The 19800-nt window shown below is 24.4% G+C and overlaps 1 protein-coding gene across 1 annotated transcript in view; it reads left to right on the plus strand.

Moving 5' to 3' along the window:
- LOC122503605 (frizzled-4) overlaps positions 1 to 19800 on the plus strand; it is a 72309-nt gene that overhangs the window by 39669 nt on the left and 12840 nt on the right. Inside the window, exon 5 of the mRNA XM_043614202.1 lies at positions 18587 to 18780. Within this exon, the coding sequence (XP_043470137.1) occupies positions 18587 to 18780 (194 nt within the window). The remainder of the gene's footprint in view (positions 1 to 18586; positions 18781 to 19800) is intronic.

Raw genomic sequence — 19800 nt, forward strand, 5'->3', positions numbered from 1 at the left:
TAATGAAATATTTTTTTTTAAAATTTTAATTTCAATTCTGTTAAAATTAGTTTCAATTTTAAAAATTTTAACGCAATTCTTTAAAAGAATTTAACTGACTTAATAAATATCAAAATTATTTCCAGAAATTCGATTTTTTTCAAAATATTTAAAAAAAAAATTGTCAACATTTCAATTATCTTTATAAATATCAAAATCGTTTCAAAAAATTCAATTATATACCCAGTAAAAAAAAACTAATTCAAATGAATTGAAACGAATTAACATTTTTGGTAGGCTCCAATTCGAATTTGTCACAAAGCGGGATTCACTCAAGCTCTTTGTATATTCAATTGAATTTAATTCAATATGTACCAATTTGTCCAAACGAATTCGCATTCGAAAGAAATGGCCAAGGAATGCATTGAATTCGTGCTAACGAATTGAAAAAAATTAAAGGCTCAAAACTTGTCCAGTGAATTGGTACGGATAGAAGGTTCGGAAGTTCAATACAGTTTCACGAATTCAGGAAAATTACATCATGGCTCCAATTCGTATTTGTCACAAAGCGGGATTCACGAAAGCTCTTTGTGAATTCTTTTTAATTCATTTCAATTAGTTTTCGTTTACTGGGTATTCAGAAATTTTTGTAAAATTCATGTCAAAATTCAACTATTTTTAAAATTAATAAAATTCTTCGCAGAAATTCAATTATTTTCCAAAAATCTAAAAAAAACAATTGTCAACATTTCAATTATATATATTTATAAATAGCAAAATCCTTCGAAAATATTCAATTATATTCAGAAATTTTTATAAAATTCATGACAAAATTCAATTATTTTAATAAATAATTGTATTCATCACAAGAATTCAATTATTTTCAAAATTAATAAAATTCTTCGCTAAAATTCAATTATTTTAAAAACATCTAAAAAAAGTTGTCAACATTTCAATTATCTTTATAAATAGCAAAATTCTTTCAAGAAATTCAATTTATTATATTCAGAAATTTTTTTAAAATTCATTGTAAAATTCAATTATTTTCGAAAATAACAATATTCATCACAAATATTCAATTTTTATCAAAAAATCTAAAAAAAAATTGTCAACTTTTCAATTATCTTTATAAATAACAAAATTCTTCGAAGAAATTCAATTATATTCAAAATTTTTTATAAAATTCATGTTAAAATTCAATTATTTTCAAGAAAACTAAAAAAAAAATTGTCGTCAACATTTCAATTATCATTATAAATAAATATGCAAGATTTTTCACCAAAATTCAATTATTTTTAGAAATTTTAATAAAATTCGTTGCAAAATTCAATTATTTTCATAAATAATAGTATTCATCACAAGAATTCAATTAAATTTTTCGAAAATTTTAATAAAATTCATGGCAAAATTTCAATTATTTTCAAAATTTCTTCTTTATTTCAATGATTTTCAATATTCTACTATTTTAATAAAATTTCCTAAACGAATTGAATTATTAAACAAAAATTTTAATAAAATTTATTGCAAATTTCATATATTTTCAAAAATTTTTCTTATAATTCAATTATTTGTACATTTTTTATTATTTTAATAAAATTTCCCTGAAGAATTTAATTATTTAAAAACAATTTTGACAAAATTCTACACGAATATTTAATTATTTTCTAAAATAACGAAAATTTCAGAGGAATATTCAATTATTAGAAAAAGAAATTTGCATAAATTTTTTTCGAAAAAGTTAATTGTTTGAAACTTTTTTATAAAATTATTGGTAACGATATATAAGTAGGTAACGAGAGGCAGAAGACTACCGGATTCGAGAATCGACATGGAACACAAATAACATGAAATGAGCAAACATTTCACGAGCTACTACTTTGCTGAGAGTGCGCGACTCGACAAACTTTGTTCCATCTTCTTTCTCTCTTTCATAATACTTCTTTCCGTGAGTGGAATATATTTCCCTACATTAAAAAAAAAAAAAAAAAAAAAAAAAAAAAAAAGTCTTGCAATGTAAAGTATGCAAAGTAATGTTTACAAGCTTACAGCATGTTTGCTGCAATTTTCAAAATATTGCATAAATTTACAAAATTTTATTTTCAGTTTTTTAGTTAAAGATTTCCTTAACTAAAAAACTAAAAATAAAATTTTGAAAATTCATTCTTTTGTTGATATATTGCAGCAAACTTGCTGAAAGCTTTTACCAACCTTGCATCAAATTTCTTCCGGTTAAGAGCAAGATTTTTTTTTCTCTAAAAGTTAGTTGGTTAATTGTTGGTTAGGGTCTTTGGTTAGCATTTGTCGAATCCGGGTTCAATTCCCAGTCCCCGCGAATTTATTAATTTAATTTCAAAATACTTCTCATGAATATTAAGTTCCAAAAGAAAACAACTAAGAATGGACGTCAAGAAAAAATAAAAATTAAAAATAATACATTATAATAATCGTAAGTTTCCATTCCGTTAGCAAATTATCTGCATTCATTTGTTTGTTTTGAAAATTAAATTTTGTGGGTTAAGTATTGGCATTTTTTATATATTTTTTAATGTCAAACTTCTTAATGTGGAAAATACTTTACTTATTAAATTGTCTCGACTCTTTGGTAAAAAATCTAAAATTATCGAAAATTCGAAAAAATTCAAAAATCCGAATTTTTTAAAATTCAACAATTTTTTCCTCTCTTTTATGGGATTTAGCTTCATTATTTTTGTGCTTTTGGAAAATACTTTACTTATTTAATAGTCACGAATCTTTGGTAAAAAATCTAAAATTATCAAAAATTCGAAAAAATTCAAAAATCCGATTTTCTTAAAATTCAACATTCTTTCATCTCTTTTATGGGATTTAGCTTCATTATTTTTGTGATTTTGGAAAATACTTTACTTATTTAATAGTCTCGACTCTTTGGTAAAAAATTATCGAAAATTCGAAAAAATTCAACAATCCGAATTTCTTAAAATTCAACATTTTTTCCTCTCTTTTATGGGATTTAGCTTCATTATTTTTGTGCTTTTGGAAAATACTTTACTTATTTAATAGTCTCGAATCTTTGGTAAAAAATCTAAAATTATCAAAAATTCGAAAAAATTCAAAAATCCGATTTTCTTAAAATTCAACATTCTTTCATCTCTTTTATGGGATTTAGCTTCATTATTTTTGTGATTTTGGAAAATACTTTACTTATTTAATAGTCTCGACTCTTTCGTAAAAAATCTAAAATTATCAAAAATTCGAAAAAATTCAAAAATCCGAATTTTTTAAAATTCAACAATTTTTTCCTCTCTTTTATGGGATTTAGCTTCATTATTTTTGTGCTTTTGGAAAATACTTTACTTATTTAATAGTCTCGAATCTTTGGTAAAAAATCTAAAATTATCAAAAATTCGAAAAAATTCAAAAATCCGATTTTCTTAAAATTCAACATTCTTTCATCTCTTTTATGGGATTTAGCTTCATTATTTTTGTGATTTTGGAAAATACTTTACTTATTTAATAGTCTCGACTCTTTGGTAAAAAATCTAAAATTATCAAAAATTCGAAAAAATTCAAAAATCCGAATTTCTTAAAATTCAACATTTTTTCCTCTCTTTTATGGGATTTAGCTTCATTATTTTTGTGCTTTTGGAAAATACTTTACTTATTTAATAGTCTCGACTCTTTGGTAAAAAATCTAAAATTATCGACAATTATCAAAAATTCAAAAATCCGAATTTCTTAAAATTCAACATTTTTTCCTCTCTTTTATGGGATTTAGCTTCATTATTTTTGTGCTTTTGGAAAATACTTTACTTATTTAATAGTCTCGACTCTTTCGTAAAAAATCTAAAATTATCGAAAATTATCAAAAATTCAAAAATCCGAATTTCTTAAAATTCATCATTTTTTCCTCTCTTTTGTGGGATTTAGCTTCATTATTTTTGTGCTTTTGGAAAATACTTTACTTATTTAATAGTCCCGACTCTTTGGTAAAAAATTTAAAATTATTAAAAATTCGAAAAAATTCAAAAATCCGAATTTCTTAAAATTCAACATTTTTTCCTCTCTTTTATGGGATTTAGGTTCATTATTTTTGTGCTTTTGGAAAATACTTTACTTATTTAATAGTCTCGACTCTTTCGTAAAAAATCTAAAATTATCGAAAATTATCAAAAATTCAAAAATCCGAATTTCTTAAAATTCATCATTTTTTCCTCTCTTTTATGGGATTTAGCTTCATTATTTTTGTGCTTTTGGAAAATACTTTACTTATTTAATAGTCCCGACTCTTTGGTAAAAAATTTAAAATTATTAAAAATTCGAAAAAATTCAAAAATCCGAATTTCTTAAAATTCAACATTTTTTCCTCTCTTTTATGGGATTTAGGTTCATTATTTTTGTGCTTTTGGAAAATACTTTACTTATTTAATAGTCTCGACTCTTTCGTAAAAAATCTAAAATTATCGAAAATTATCAAAAATTCAAAAATCCGAATTTCTTAAAATTCATCATTTTTTCCTCTCTTTTATGGGATTTAGCTTCATTATTTTTGTGCTTTTGGAAAATACTTTACTTATTTAATAGTCCCGACTCTTTGGTAAAAAATTTAAAATTATTAAAAATTCGAAAAAATTCAAAAATCCGAATTTCTTAAAATTCAACATTTTTTCCTCTCTTTTATGGGATTTAGGTTCATTATTTTTGTGCTTTTGGAAAATACTTTACTTATTTAATAGTCCCGACTCTTTGGTAAAAAATTTAAAATTATCAAAAATTCGAAAAAATTCAAAAATCCGATTTTCTTAAAATTCAACATTCTTTCATCTCTTTTATGGGATTTAGCTTCATTATTTTTGTGATTTTGGAAAATACTTTACTTATTTAATAGTCTCGACTTTTTGGTAAAAAATCTAAAATTATCAAAAATTCGAAAAAATTCAAAAATCCGAATTTCTTAAAATTCAACATTTTTTCCTCTCTTTTATGGGATTTAGCTTCATTATTTTTGTGCTTTTGGAAAATACTTTACTTATTTAATAGTCTCGACTCTTTGGTAAAAAATCTAAAATTATCGACAATTATCAAAAATTCAAAAATCCGAATTTCTTAAAATTCAACATTTTTTCCTCTCTTTTATGGGATTTAGCTTCATTATTTTTGTGCTTTTGGAAAATACTTTACTTATTTAATAGTCTCGACTCTTTCGTAAAAAATCTAAAATTATCGAAAATTATCAAAAATTCAAAAATCCGAATTTCTTAAAATTCAACATTTTTTCCTCTCTTTTATGGGATTTAGCTTCATTATTTTTGTGCTTTTGGAAAATACTTTACTTATTTAATAGTCCCGACTCTTTGGTAAAAAATTTAAAACTATTAAAAATTCGAAAAAATTCAAAAATCCGAATTTCTTAAAATTCAACATTTTTTCCTCTCTTTTATGGGATTTAGCTTCATTATTTTTGTGCTTTTGGAAAATACTTTACTTATTTAATAGTCCCGACTCTTTGGTAAAAAATTTAAAATTATTAAAAATTCGAAAAAATTCAAAAATCCGAATTTCTTAAAATTCAACATTTTTTCCTCTCTTTTATGGGATTTAGGTTCATTATTTTTGTGCTTTTGGAAAATACTTTACTTATTTAATAGTCTCGACTCTTTCGTAAAAAATCTAAAATTATCGAAAATTATCAAAAATTCAAAAATCCGAATTTCTTAAAATTCATCATTTTTTCCTCTCTTTTATGGGATTTAGCTTCATTATTTTTGTGCTTTTGGAAAATACTTTACTTATTTAATAGTCCCGACTCTTTGGTAAAAAATTTAAAATTATTAAAAATTCGAAAAAATTCAAAAATCCGAATTTCTTAAAATTCAACATTTTTTCCTCTCTTTTATGGGATTTAGGTTCATTATTTTTGTGCTTTTGGAAAATACTTTACTTATTTAATAGTCCCGACTCTTTGGTAAAAAATTTAAAATTATCAAAAATTCGAAAAAATTCAAAAATCCGATTTTCTTAAAATTCAACATTCTTTCATCTCTTTTATGGGATTTAGCTTCATTATTTTTGTGATTTTGGAAAATACTTTACTTATTTAATAGTCTCGACTCTTTGGTAAAAAATCTAAAATTATCAAAAATTCGAAAAAATTCAAAAATCCGAATTTCTTAAAATTCAACATTTTTTCCTCTCTTTTATGGGATTTAGCTTCATTATTTTTGTGCTTTTGGAAAATACTTTACTTATTTAATAGTCTCGACTCTTTGGTAAAAAATTTAAAATTATTAAAAATTCGAAAAAATTCAAAAATCCGAATTTCTTAAAATTCAACATTTTTTCCTCTCTTTTATGGAATTTAGCTTCATTATTTTTGTGCTTTTGGAAAATACTTTACTTATTTAATAGTCCCGACTCTTTGGTAAAAAATTTAAAATTATTAAAAATTCGAAAAAATTCAAAAATCCGAATTTCTTAAAATTCAACATTTTTTCCTCTCTTTTATGGGATTTAGGTTCATTATTTTTGTGCTTTTGGAAAATACTTTACTTATTTAATAGTCTCGACTCTTTCGTAAAAAATCTAAAATTATCGAAAATTATCAAAAATTCAAAAATCCGAATTTCTTAAAATTCAACATTTTTTCCTCTTTTTTATAGGATTTAGCTTCATTATTTTTGTGCTTTTGGAAAATACTTTACTTATTTAATAGTCCCGACTCTTTGGTAAAAAATTTAAAATTATTAAAAATTCGAAAAAATTCAAAAATCCGAATTTCTTAAAATTCAACATTTTTTCCTCTCTTTTATGGGATTTAGATTCATTATTTTTGTGCTTTTGGAAAATACTTTACTTATTTAATAGTCTCGACTCTTTGGTAAAAAATCGAAAATTATCAAAAATTCAAAAATCCGAATTTCTTAAAATTCAACATTTTTTCCTCTCTTTTATGGGATTTAGCTTCATTATTTTTGTGCTTTTGGAAAATACTTTACTTATTTAATAGTCTCGACTCTTTCGTAAAAAATCTAAAATTATCGAAAATTATCAAAAATTCAAAAATCCGAATTTCTTAAAATTCAACATTTTTTCCTCTCTTTTATGGGATTTAGCTTCATTATTTTTGTGCTTTTGGAAAATACTTTACTTATTAAATTGTCTTTACTCTTTGGTAAAAAATCTAAAATTATCGAAAATTCGAAAAAATTCAAAAATCCGAATTTCTTAAAATTCAACATTTTTTCCTCTCTTTTCTGGGATTTAGCTTCATTATTTTTGTGCTTTTGGAAAATACTTTACTTATTTAATAGTCCCGACTCTTTGGTAAAAAATTTAAAATTATTAAAAATTCGAAAAAATTCAAAAATCCGAATTTCTTAAAATTCAACATTTTTTCCTCTCTTTTATGGGATTTAGCTTCATTATTTTTGTGCTTTTGGAAAATACTTTACTTATTTAATAGTCTCGACTCTTTCGTAAAAAATCTAAAATTATCGAAAATTATCAAAAATTCAAAAATCCGAATTTCTTAAAATTCAACATTTTTTCCTCTCTTTTATGGGATTTAGCTTCATTATTTTTGTGCTTTTGGAAAATACTTTACTTATTTAATAGTCTCGACTCTTTCGTAAAAAATCTAAAATTATCGAAAATTATCAAAAATTCAAAAATCCGAATTTCTTAAAATTCAACATTTTTTCCTCTCTTTTATGGGATTTAGCTTCATTATTTTTGTGCTTTTGGAAAATACTTTACTTATTAAATTGTCTTTACTCTTTGGTAAAAAATCTAAAATTATCGAAAATTCGAAAAAATTCAAAAATCCGAATTTCTTAAAATTCAACATTTTTTCCTCTCTTTTCTGGGATTTAGCTTCATTATTTTTGTGCTTTTGGAAAATACTTTACTTATTTAATAGTCCCGACTCTTTGGTAAAAAATTTAAAATTATTAAAAATTCGAAAAAATTCAAAAATCCGAATTTCTTAAAATTCAACATTTTTTCCTCTCTTTTATGGGATTTAGGTTCATTATTTTTGTGCTTTTGGAAAATACTTTACTTATTTAATAGTCTCGACTCTTTCGTAAAAAATCTAAAATTATCGAAAATTATCAAAAATTCAAAAATCCGAATTTCTTAAAATTCAACATTTTTTCCTCTCTTTTATGGGATTTAGCTTCATTATTTTTGTGCTTTTGGAAAATACTTTACTTATTTAATAGTCCCGACTCTTTGGTAAAAAATTTAAAATTATTAAAAATTCGAAAAAATTCAAAAATCCGAATTTCTTAAAATTCAACATTTTTTCCTCTCTTTTATGGGATTTAGCTTCATTATTTTTGTGCTTTTGGAAAATACTTTACTTATTTAATAGTCCCGACTCTTTGGTAAAAAATTTAAAATTATTAAAAATTCGAAAAAATTCAAAAATCCGAATTTCTTAAAATTCAACATTTTTTCCTCTCTTTTATGGGATTTAGGTTCATTATTTTTGTGCTTTTGGAAAATACTTTACTTATTTAATAGTCTCGACTCTTTCGTAAAAAATCTAAAATTATCGAAAATTATCAAAAATTCAAAAATCCGAATTTCTTAAAATTCATCATTTTTTCCTCTCTTTTATGGGATTTAGCTTCATTATTTTTGTGCTTTTGGAAAATACTTTACTTATTTAATAGTCCCGACTCTTTGGTAAAAAATTTAAAATTATTAAAAATTCGAAAAAATTCAAAAATCCGAATTTCTTAAAATTCAACATTTTTTCCTCTCTTTTATGGGATTTAGGTTCATTATTTTTGTGCTTTTGGAAAATACTTTACTTATTTAATAGTCTCGACTCTTTCGTAAAAAATCTAAAATTATCGAAAATTATCAAAAATTCAAAAATCCGAATTTCTTAAAATTCATCATTTTTTCCTCTCTTTTATGGGATTTAGCTTCATTATTTTTGTGCTTTTGGAAAATACTTTACTTATTTAATAGTCCCGACTCTTTGGTAAAAAATTTAAAATTATTAAAAATTCGAAAAAATTCAAAAATCCGAATTTCTTAAAATTCAACATTTTTTCCTCTCTTTTATGGGATTTAGGTTCATTATTTTTGTGCTTTTGGAAAATACTTTACTTATTTAATAGTCCCGACTCTTTGGTAAAAAATTTAAAATTATCAAAAATTCGAAAAAATTCAAAAATCCGATTTTCTTAAAATTCAACATTCTTTCATCTCTTTTATGGGATTTAGCTTCATTATTTTTGTGATTTTGGAAAATACTTTACTTATTTAATAGTCTCGACTTTTTGGTAAAAAATCTAAAATTATCAAAAATTCGAAAAAATTCAAAAATCCGAATTTCTTAAAATTCAACATTTTTTCCTCTCTTTTATGGGATTTAGCTTCATTATTTTTGTGCTTTTGGAAAATACTTTACTTATTTAATAGTCTCGACTCTTTGGTAAAAAATCTAAAATTATCGACAATTATCAAAAATTCAAAAATCCGAATTTCTTAAAATTCAACATTTTTTCCTCTCTTTTATGGGATTTAGCTTCATTATTTTTGTGCTTTTGGAAAATACTTTACTTATTTAATAGTCTCGACTCTTTCGTAAAAAATCTAAAATTATCGAAAATTATCAAAAATTCAAAAATCCGAATTTCTTAAAATTCAACATTTTTTTCCTCTCTTTTATGGGATTTAGCTTCATTATTTTTGTGCTTTTGGAAAATACTTTACTTATTTAATAGTCCCGACTCTTTGGTAAAAAATTTAAAACTATTAAAAATTCGAAAAAATTCAAAAATCCGAATTTCTTAAAATTCAACATTTTTTCCTCTCTTTTATGGGATTTAGCTTCATTATTTTTGTGCTTTTGGAAAATACTTTACTTATTTAATAGTCCCGACTCTTTGGTAAAAAATTTAAAATTATTAAAAATTCGAAAAAATTCAAAAATCCGAATTTCTTAAAATTCAACATTTTTTCCTCTCTTTTATGGGATTTAGGTTCATTATTTTTGTGCTTTTGGAAAATACTTTACTTATTTAATAGTCTCGACTCTTTCGTAAAAAATCTAAAATTATCGAAAATTATCAAAAATTCAAAAATCCGAATTTCTTAAAATTCATCATTTTTTCCTCTCTTTTATGGGATTTAGCTTCATTATTTTTGTGCTTTTGGAAAATACTTTACTTATTTAATAGTCTCGACTCTTTGGTAAAAAATTTAAAATTATTAAAAATTCGAAAAAATTCAAAAATCCGAATTTCTTAAAATTCAACATTTTTTCCTCTCTTTTATGGAATTTAGCTTCATTATTTTTGTGCTTTTGGAAAATACTTTACTTATTTAATAGTCCCGACTCTTTGGTAAAAAATTTAAAATTATTAAAAATTCGAAAAAATTCAAAAATCCGAATTTCTTAAAATTCAACATTTTTTCCTCTCTTTTATGGGATTTAGGTTCATTATTTTTGTGCTTTTGGAAAATACTTTACTTATTTAATAGTCTCGACTCTTTCGTAAAAAATCTAAAATTATCGAAAATTATCAAAAATTCAAAAATCCGAATTTCTTAAAATTCAACATTTTTTCCTCTTTTTTATAGGATTTAGCTTCATTATTTTTGTGCTTTTGGAAAATACTTTACTTATTTAATAGTCCCGACTCTTTGGTAAAAAATTTAAAATTATTAAAAATTCGAAAAAATTCAAAAATCCGAATTTCTTAAAATTCAACATTTTTTCCTCTCTTTTATGGGATTTAGATTCATTATTTTTGTGCTTTTGGAAAATACTTTACTTATTTAATAGTCTCGACTCTTTGGTAAAAAATCGAAAATTATCAAAAATTCAAAAATCCGAATTTCTTAAAATTCAACATTTTTTCCTCTCTTTTATGGGATTTAGCTTCATTATTTTTGTGCTTTTGGAAAATACTTTACTTATTTAATAGTCTCGACTCTTTCGTAAAAAATCTAAAATTATCGAAAATTATCAAAAATTCAAAAATCCGAATTTCTTAAAATTCAACATTTTTTCCTCTCTTTTATGGGATTTAGCTTCATTATTTTTGTGCTTTTGGAAAATACTTTACTTATTAAATTGTCTTTACTCTTTGGTAAAAAATCTAAAATTATCGAAAATTCGAAAAAATTCAAAAATCCGAATTTCTTAAAATTCAACATTTTTTCCTCTCTTTTCTGGGATTTAGCTTCATTATTTTTGTGCTTTTGGAAAATACTTTACTTATTTAATAGTCCCGACTCTTTGGTAAAAAATTTAAAATTATTAAAAATTCGAAAAAATTCAAAAATCCGAATTTCTTAAAATTCAACATTTTTTCCTCTCTTTTATGGGATTTAGCTTCATTATTTTTGTGCTTTTGGAAAATACTTTACTTATTTAATAGTCTCGACTCTTTCGTAAAAAATCTAAAATTATCGAAAATTATCAAAAATTCAAAAATCCGAATTTCTTAAAATTCAACATTTTTTCCTCTCTTTTATGGGATTTAGCTTCATTATTTTTGTGCTTTTGGAAAATACTTTACTTATTTAATAGTCTCGACTCTTTCGTAAAAAATCTAAAATTATCGAAAATTATCAAAAATTCAAAAATCCGAATTTCTTAAAATTCAACATTTTTTCCTCTCTTTTATGGGATTTAGCTTCATTATTTTTGTGCTTTTGGAAAATACTTTACTTATTAAATTGTCTTTACTCTTTGGTAAAAAATCTAAAATTATCGAAAATTCGAAAAAATTCAAAAATCCGAATTTCTTAAAATTCAACATTTTTTCCTCTCTTTTCTGGGATTTAGCTTCATTATTTTTGTGCTTTTGGAAAATACTTTACTTATTTAATAGTCCCGACTCTTTGGTAAAAAATTTAAAATTATTAAAAATTCGAAAAAATTCAAAAATCCGAATTTCTTAAAATTCAACATTTTTTCCTCTCTTTTATGGGATTTAGGTTCATTATTTTTGTGCTTTTGGAAAATACTTTACTTATTTAATAGTCTCGACTCTTTCGTAAAAAATCTAAAATTATCGAAAATTATCAAAAATTCAAAAATCCGAATTTCTTAAAATTCAACATTTTTTCCTCTCTTTTATGGGATTTAGCTTCATTATTTTTGTGCTTTTGGAAAATACTTTACTTATTTAATAGTCCCGACTCTTTGGTAAAAAATTTAAAATTATTAAAAATTCGAAAAAATTCAAAAATCCGAATTTCTTAAAATTCAACATTTTTTCCTCTCTTTTATGGGATTTAGCTTCATTATTTTTGTGCTTTTGGAAAATACTTTACTTATTTAATAGTCCCGACTCTTTGGTAAAAAATTTAAAATTATTAAAAATTCGAAAAAATTCAAAAATCCGAATTTCTTAAAATTCAACATTTTTTCCTCTCTTTTATGGGATTTAGGTTCATTATTTTTGTGCTTTTGGAAAATACTTTACTTATTTAATAGTCTCGACTCTTTCGTAAAAAATCTAAAATTATCGAAAATTATCAAAAATTCAAAAATCCGAATTTCTTAAAATTCAACATTTTTTCCTCTCTTTTATGGGATTTAGCTTCATTATTTTTGTGCTTTTGGAAAATACTTTACTTATTTAATAGTCCCGACTCTTTGGTAAAAAATTTAAAATTATTAAAAATTCGAAAAAATTCAAAAATCCGAATTTCTTAAAATTCAACATTTTTTCCTCTCTTTTATGGGATTTAGCTTCATTATTTTTGTGCTTTTGGAAAATACTTTACTTATTTAATAGTCCCGACTCTTTGGTAAAAAATTTAAAATTATTAAAAATTCGAAAAAATTCAAAAATCCGAATTTCTTAAAATTCAACATTTTTTCCTCTCTTTTATGGGATTTAGGTTCATTATTTTTGTGCTTTTGGAAAATACTTTACTTATTTAATAGTCTCGACTCTTTCGTAAAAAATCTAAAATTATCGAAAATTATCAAAAATTCAAAAATCCGAATTTCTTAAAATTCAACATTTTTTCCTCTCTTTTATGGGATTTAGCTTCATTATTTTTGTGCTTTTGGAAAATACTTTACTTATTTAATAGTCCCGACTCTTTGGTAAAAAATTTAAAATTATTAAAAATTCGAAAAAATTCAAAAATCCGAATTTCTTAAAATTCAACATTTTTTCCTCTCTTTTATGGGATTTAGCTTCATTATTTTTGTGCTTTTGGAAAATACTTTACTTATTTAATAGTCCCGACTCTTTGGTAAAAAATTTAAAATTATTAAAAATTCGAAAAAATTCAAAAATCCGAATTTCTTAAAATTCAACATTTTTTCCTCTCTTTTATGTGATTTAGGTTCATTATTTTTGTGCTTTTGGAAAATACTTTACTTATTTAATAGTCTCGACTCTTTCGTAAAAAATCTAAAATTATCGAAAATTATCAAAAATTCAAAAATCCGAATTTCTTAAAATTCAACATTTTTTCCTCTCTTTTATGGGATTTAGGTTCATTATTTTTGTGCTTTTGGAAAATACTTTACTTATTTAATAGTCCCGACTCTTTGGTAAAAAATTTAAAATTATTAAAAATTCGAAAAAATTCAAAAATCCGAATTTCTTAAAATTCAACATTTTTTTCTCTCTTTTATGGGATTTAGCTTCATTATTTTTGTGCTTTTGGAAAATACTTTACTTATTTAATAGTCCCGACTCTTTGGTAAAAAATTTAAAATTATTAAAAATTCGAAAAAATTCAAAAATCCGAATTTCTTAAAATTCAACATTTTTTCCTCTCTTTTATGGGATTTAGCTTCATTATTTTTGTGCTTTTGGAAAATACTTTACTTATTTAATAGTCTCGACTCTTTGGTAAAAAATCGAAAATTATCAAAAATTCAAAAATCCGAATTTCTTAAAATTCAACATTTTTTCCTCTCTTTTATGGGATTTAGCTTCATTATTTTTGTGCTTTTGGAAAATACTTTACTTATTAAATTGTCTTTACTCTTTGGTAAAAAATCTAAAATTATCGAAAATTCGAAAAAATTCAAAAATCCGAATTTCTTAAAATTCAACATTTTTTCCTCTTTTTTATGGGATTTAGCTTCATTATTTTTGTGCTTTTGGAAAATACTTTACTTATTTAATAGTCTCGACTCTTTGGTAAAAAATCGAAAATTATCAAAAATTCAAAAATCCGAATTTCTTAAAATTCAACATTTTTTCCTCTCTTTTATGGGATTTAGCTTCATTATTTTTGTGCTTTTGGAAAATACTTTACTTATTTAATAGTCTCGACTCTTTGGTAAAAAATCGAAAATTATCCAGATTCTGTAGGAACCCTGCTTTTGTCTGACTTTCTTCTAAGTTATCGAATTCAGTGATTTCTGGGGTGAATTTGGTTAAGTTGTAAAATGATTAATTTCTATTTGAATTCGTTTTTTTTGAATGTAGAAAATCTGATGTTAATTTAATTTTTTTTTCGTTATGCACGGCAGAAAATATTTAGCTGGATAAACTACAGATTTCACTTTAGTAGCGAAATTATTTAGTGCTTCAATTAATACTTTCGTTATTCTAGAGAAACTTATCGCTATTTCAAGTAAAACTTTTTTCAGTGTGTAATAATTATTATTTCTTTAAAAAGTATTTAATTTAAAATGGCTTTATAAAATAAGCAATGCAAAAGATGACCCAGATACTAATTGGAATTGTTCTATCCATAGTTTAAGTCTAGTAATGTAAATTCTATTTAAATTGAGACCATTGAGTGAAATTATTTGAATTTTAGTTAGTTAAATCTCTTTGTTAGGTTATAATAATTATTTCTTTAAAATTTTTTAAATTGTTTAAAATAAGCAGCCCCATACAACATTCCCGCGAGTTTGGCTAGTAAATATATAATAAACAATAATATAAAAATATAATTTATAAAATAATAAATAGTATTTAAATAAATAAAAATTAATTTATGAAATTTTTTTTTGTAAAATTGCAGCAACCGTGCTGCAAGCTTGCAATACCCTTGCAGCATATACATTCAAGGGGACATATTTTACAAAGAAGCGAATTTTTTAAATTAATAATCATAAAAATTAAATTGCACTTTGAAAAGAGGAAATATATAAATAAATAAATGCATTTTACCAAGAAAGAATATTTTGCATGCGTGATGGCGTTCAACGATTATTATTATTCTTATTATTCGTATAACTTGAGGCTCGATCACTCAACGAGAAAATTACCCATGGAGAATTGACGATGAGATTATTGGTAAAATGAGGACCAATAATTAGAGACAGATTATCGTGTGTTTGTTTTACTGACTGGTCTCAGAGTAAAATGCAGGTGTTTTGTTACCTATAGCAAGTTCTCTCTCTCTCTCTCTCTCTTTCCGAACTCTTTCTCTTTCTTAAAAAAAATTATTAAAATATAATAATATTAATAACCTTTCGAAGAAAAAATTATTTTTACGATTTAATAAATATTCTTTGTTTTTAAAGAAAGCTGGCTGCAAATAATTATATTTTGTTAAATTATACATCTCTCTAAAGGCCCCACCCCAAGGGGCCGTTACATTACGTCAAGTTAGACATTATCTTTCACTTTCAGGTCAATTTTCAATTAAAATTATTTAAAATTCGAATTTTTTTTTAAAATTTCAATTTGAAACCTCTTGAAATTCATAATAATTTTTAAGAACTATGTGATTTTTTCAACAAAATTATTTTCACAATTTCAAATTTAATTATATTTTGAAATTTTTATAACTAAAATTTGTTTCGAACAAAAAAAAATATAAAAAATATTATTATTAAAAATACGCAAATTTGATTTCAGAAATATAAAGATAAAAGTGCAATTAAAAATTAAATTAATTATTAAATTTATCAAAATTAAAATTGAAAATACATTTTTAATAACAATTTTATAAACAATTCACAATTATTTACACTTTCTAGAGCAAAAATTATAGAAAAATTTATAGGAAAATCGAGTAATTTAATTGGAATATTTGGAATTATATTGAAAAAAAGTAATTGAATTTTTGTAAAGAATTTTATCAAAATTGTTAAAAATAATAATTGTATTTCTTAGAAAAATTGTTTTAAAAATTTTATAGAATAACTGAAATTTTTCTAGAAATCTTTTTATTTTTCAAAATAATTGAATTTTTGTGAAAGAATTTTTTTATTTATGAAAATAATTGAATTTTTCTGAAGAATTTTATTATTTATAGAAATAATTGAATTTTTCTGAAGAATTTTATTATTTATGTAAATAACAATTAAAAACCTGCAGTTTTAACATTAACATTTTAAATTACGACTTTATATAGCGTAAAAAGGAAAAACGTGGCTTTTTCACATGTTTCATTAGTACCTATTTATTTTGAAGCTTTTTATTGATTTTTCGACTTTGGATATTTTTATTTTGGATTTTTTGTACCTTGGACATTTTTTCTTGGAATTTTAGGTCTGGATTTTTTTGATTGAATTTCTTGTCCTGCAATCATTGTAAACTAATGATTTTCATAAATGTTTTCAATTTTAAAGAAACAAATAAAAAACTTTAGTTTATGAGTTAACGTGGTCTGACAATTTACGCACGTGAATCAGTTTTGTTCGGCGTTGGTGCATGCGCAGTAGTGTAAAATTAACACTTACGCATGCGCACGGGTGTATTACGACGCTAACAGATGCGCAGTAGCGTAAAACTTATTTTCACGCATGCGCATTAATATTTTAACTATTATTATTACTGTATACGAGTAAAAATATAATTATTTCTACTGTGTTAATGAAAATTACAATATAATTCGCAATTTTAGTTTGAAATTAATAATAAGAAATGAATAAAAAAAGAAAAATAGAGTTTCTTTATTTAGAGTTTCTAAATTTATTAAATGAGTAGTAAGACAGAGGAATATACCGTTTTGGTTATTATTATTATTATTATTATTATTTTTTATAACGAGTATATAGATATTGCTTTTCTGATCCTATCTTACTTTTCTTTTTTCTTTCTCTTCTTAGGATTGCAATTTGGTTAACGAGAGTAAAGAAGGGAATACGTATAATTATACAATCAAGACTTTGGGTCCGGAGAGTGAATTCCCCAGCATCCGAGAGACTTCTTCGCCTCTCTCTCTCTCCTTCTCTTCTCTCCCACTCCACTTATTCGTTTTCAAGGCGACCCTGAACTTTCTCAGGTACTTAAAACAGGCCCAAACTCACGACTATGTTCGAGAAGCATTGAGGAGAAAGAGAGAGAGAGAGAGAGAGAGAGAGAGAGAGAGAGAGAGAGAGAGAGGCTGGGACTAAAGAGCGTTCCTTTGCGTTTGCATGTCCTGCGACCGGTTTGCTGGTTTTAGGTTTCATCGAATTTGTACGCGACGATTCTCGCACGCCGGGAGCCTTTTAAAATAATTATTTGTTAAAGAAAGCCACATTTTTCTTTGTCGCCAGAAATTAACGAGGAGGGAGAGGGAAAACTTAAGATATTTTTTTTTTTGGGGTTCTTTCTCTAAATATTATTTTTGTAACCCCTCCCCTTTTCTCTATATTTTTTTTACTCTTTTTTCTCTAAATATAATTACGACCTCCCCCTCTCACTTTTTTTATGCCCTTTCCTCCTAAATAGAAAATTACCCCCCCTCTAATTTTTCTAAATATAATTACAACCCCCCCCCTATCCTATTCTCTTAGTGTTTTCTCTAAATGTAATTCCTCTAATTTTTCTAAATATAATTACAACCCTCCCCCCCTATCATATTTTCTTAATGTTTTCTCTAAATGTAATTTTTGAACTCTGGTTACTATTTTGAATTTTGAAAATCTGACTGTAGATCCGTAATCAGCGACCCTGAAAACCCCTGAGTAATCAATTTTATGCAGATTTGAGCAATTTTGAAAAATATGTCCGCCATATTGGATCCGCCATTTTGGATTTTGAAAATCTGACTTCAGATCCGTAATCAGCGACCCTGAAAACCTCTGAGTAATCAATTTTATGCAAATTTGAGCAATTTTGAAAAATATGTCCGCCATATTGGATCCGACATTTTGGATTTTGAAAATCTGACTTCAAATTCGTAATCAGCGACCCCGAAAACCCCCGAGTAACAAGTTACAATAAAATCTACTTACTTTTTGAGTAGAAAAATGTCAATTTTTTTTCTCTGTAATAGTTGGTTGTTTAGCTTGTTGGTTAGGGTCCTTGGTTTGCGTCCGTCAAACCCGGGTTCAATTCCCGTCGCCTAGAATTTTTTTCGAAAATATTTTCCATGAATATTAAGTTCTAAATTCTAAAATAAGACAAAGGCACAAATAATGAGAATGAACGTTAAGAAAGATTTTCGAATTAAAAAAATAAAATGAAAAAAAAAAATTTTTCCTGTGGACAGTTATATTATTATTCATTTTTGAATATATGAATAAGGTTTTTTGTATTTTGATATTTAAAGAAAAAATTTTTTTGTCAAAAAATTGAAATTGCATAAGAAAAAATACTTATTACTCGTAGTTATGCAAATAAATTTTAAAAATATAAAAAATTGTAAAATATAAAATTAAATAAAAATAAATCATAAATAGTGTATAGGTATATTTTTAGCTTTTCTAAAATGAAAATTTTTCTATTTTTTCCAGGTGGGTGGTAATTTGCGCCTGGTGGTGTATAGTGGCGAGAAAATGGACTAAATCACCGGATAATTGTAAGGAAAATGGATTTGGCTTGCAACATGGATTTTCAACTGTGGGTTCGGTTGCAGCTTGGGGACTTCCGGCTGCGCATACTATTGCTGTTTTAGTAACGAGAGACGTTGACGCTGATGAACTCAGTGGTAAGTGTATAACATTTAATGTAAATTTTATGTAACTATAATGCAACTTTTATGCAACTTATACAAAATTTTTTTTTTATATTTTCATTTTTATTTCCTTTGCCAATGATTATATTGTTTTTGATGTTGCTTCTCGTTTTTGTTTTAAAATTTTTTTATCTTTTGTTTTGTTTTTATTTTGAACAACATTGTTTTCGTTAGGCTTTTTTTGTTCTCTTTGTAAATATTATTTTGTTTTTGATTTTCTTTTCTTTGTTGTTTGTTTTCCGTTTTGTTGGTTTTCTTTGCCAAACATTAATTTTGTTTGTTATTCGTTTTGTTTGGTTTCTTTTCCTTGATAAATATTGTTTTTTTCTTGTTTATTGTTTGTTTTGAGTTTTCTTTGACACAAATTGTTGTATTTTTAGTTTTTGTCTTGCTTTCTTTTTTGTATCTTTTGTAAATAATATTTTTTTTCGATGTTTTGATTTTTATTTTGTTTCCTTTGAAAAAAAATGTTCAACTTTTGTTTTCATTTAGCTTTGTTTTTTGTTTCTGTTGTAAATATTAATTTTATATATATTATTTTCTTAAGTTGTCGTGGCTGCGTGGTAAATCACTTGCGTTGCGCTTCTAAAGTCCTGGGTTCGAATCCCCCTGAAAATACTTTTTCAATTTCATCTATTTTTAAGTATTAAATATATTATTTTCTTTGCTGTTTGTTTTCGGTGTGATTTAGATTCCTTTTGACGAATATTGTTTTGTTTTCTTTGCTGTTTGTTTTTGTTTTTTGTGGAAAATATTGTTTTGCTTCTTTTTATTGTTCGTTTTTTGTTTTCTTTGCCAAAAATTGGAGTATTCTTAGTTTTCGTGTTGCTTTGTTTCTTGCTTTTTTTGTCAAAGAAATCATCATCAAAAACATATTGTTTGATTTCTTTGTTTTTTGTTTCCTTTGTAAATATTATTTTGTTTTTGATTTTGTTTCCTTTGCCAAATATTGTTTTCCTTATTTTTTATAGTTTGTTTCTTATTTTCTTTGAC

Source organism: Leptopilina heterotoma, unplaced genomic scaffold (assembly GCF_015476425.1).
Source record: "Leptopilina heterotoma isolate Lh14 unplaced genomic scaffold, ASM1547642v1 Lhet_265, whole genome shotgun sequence".
NCBI lineage: Eukaryota > Metazoa > Arthropoda > Insecta > Hymenoptera > Figitidae > Leptopilina > Leptopilina heterotoma.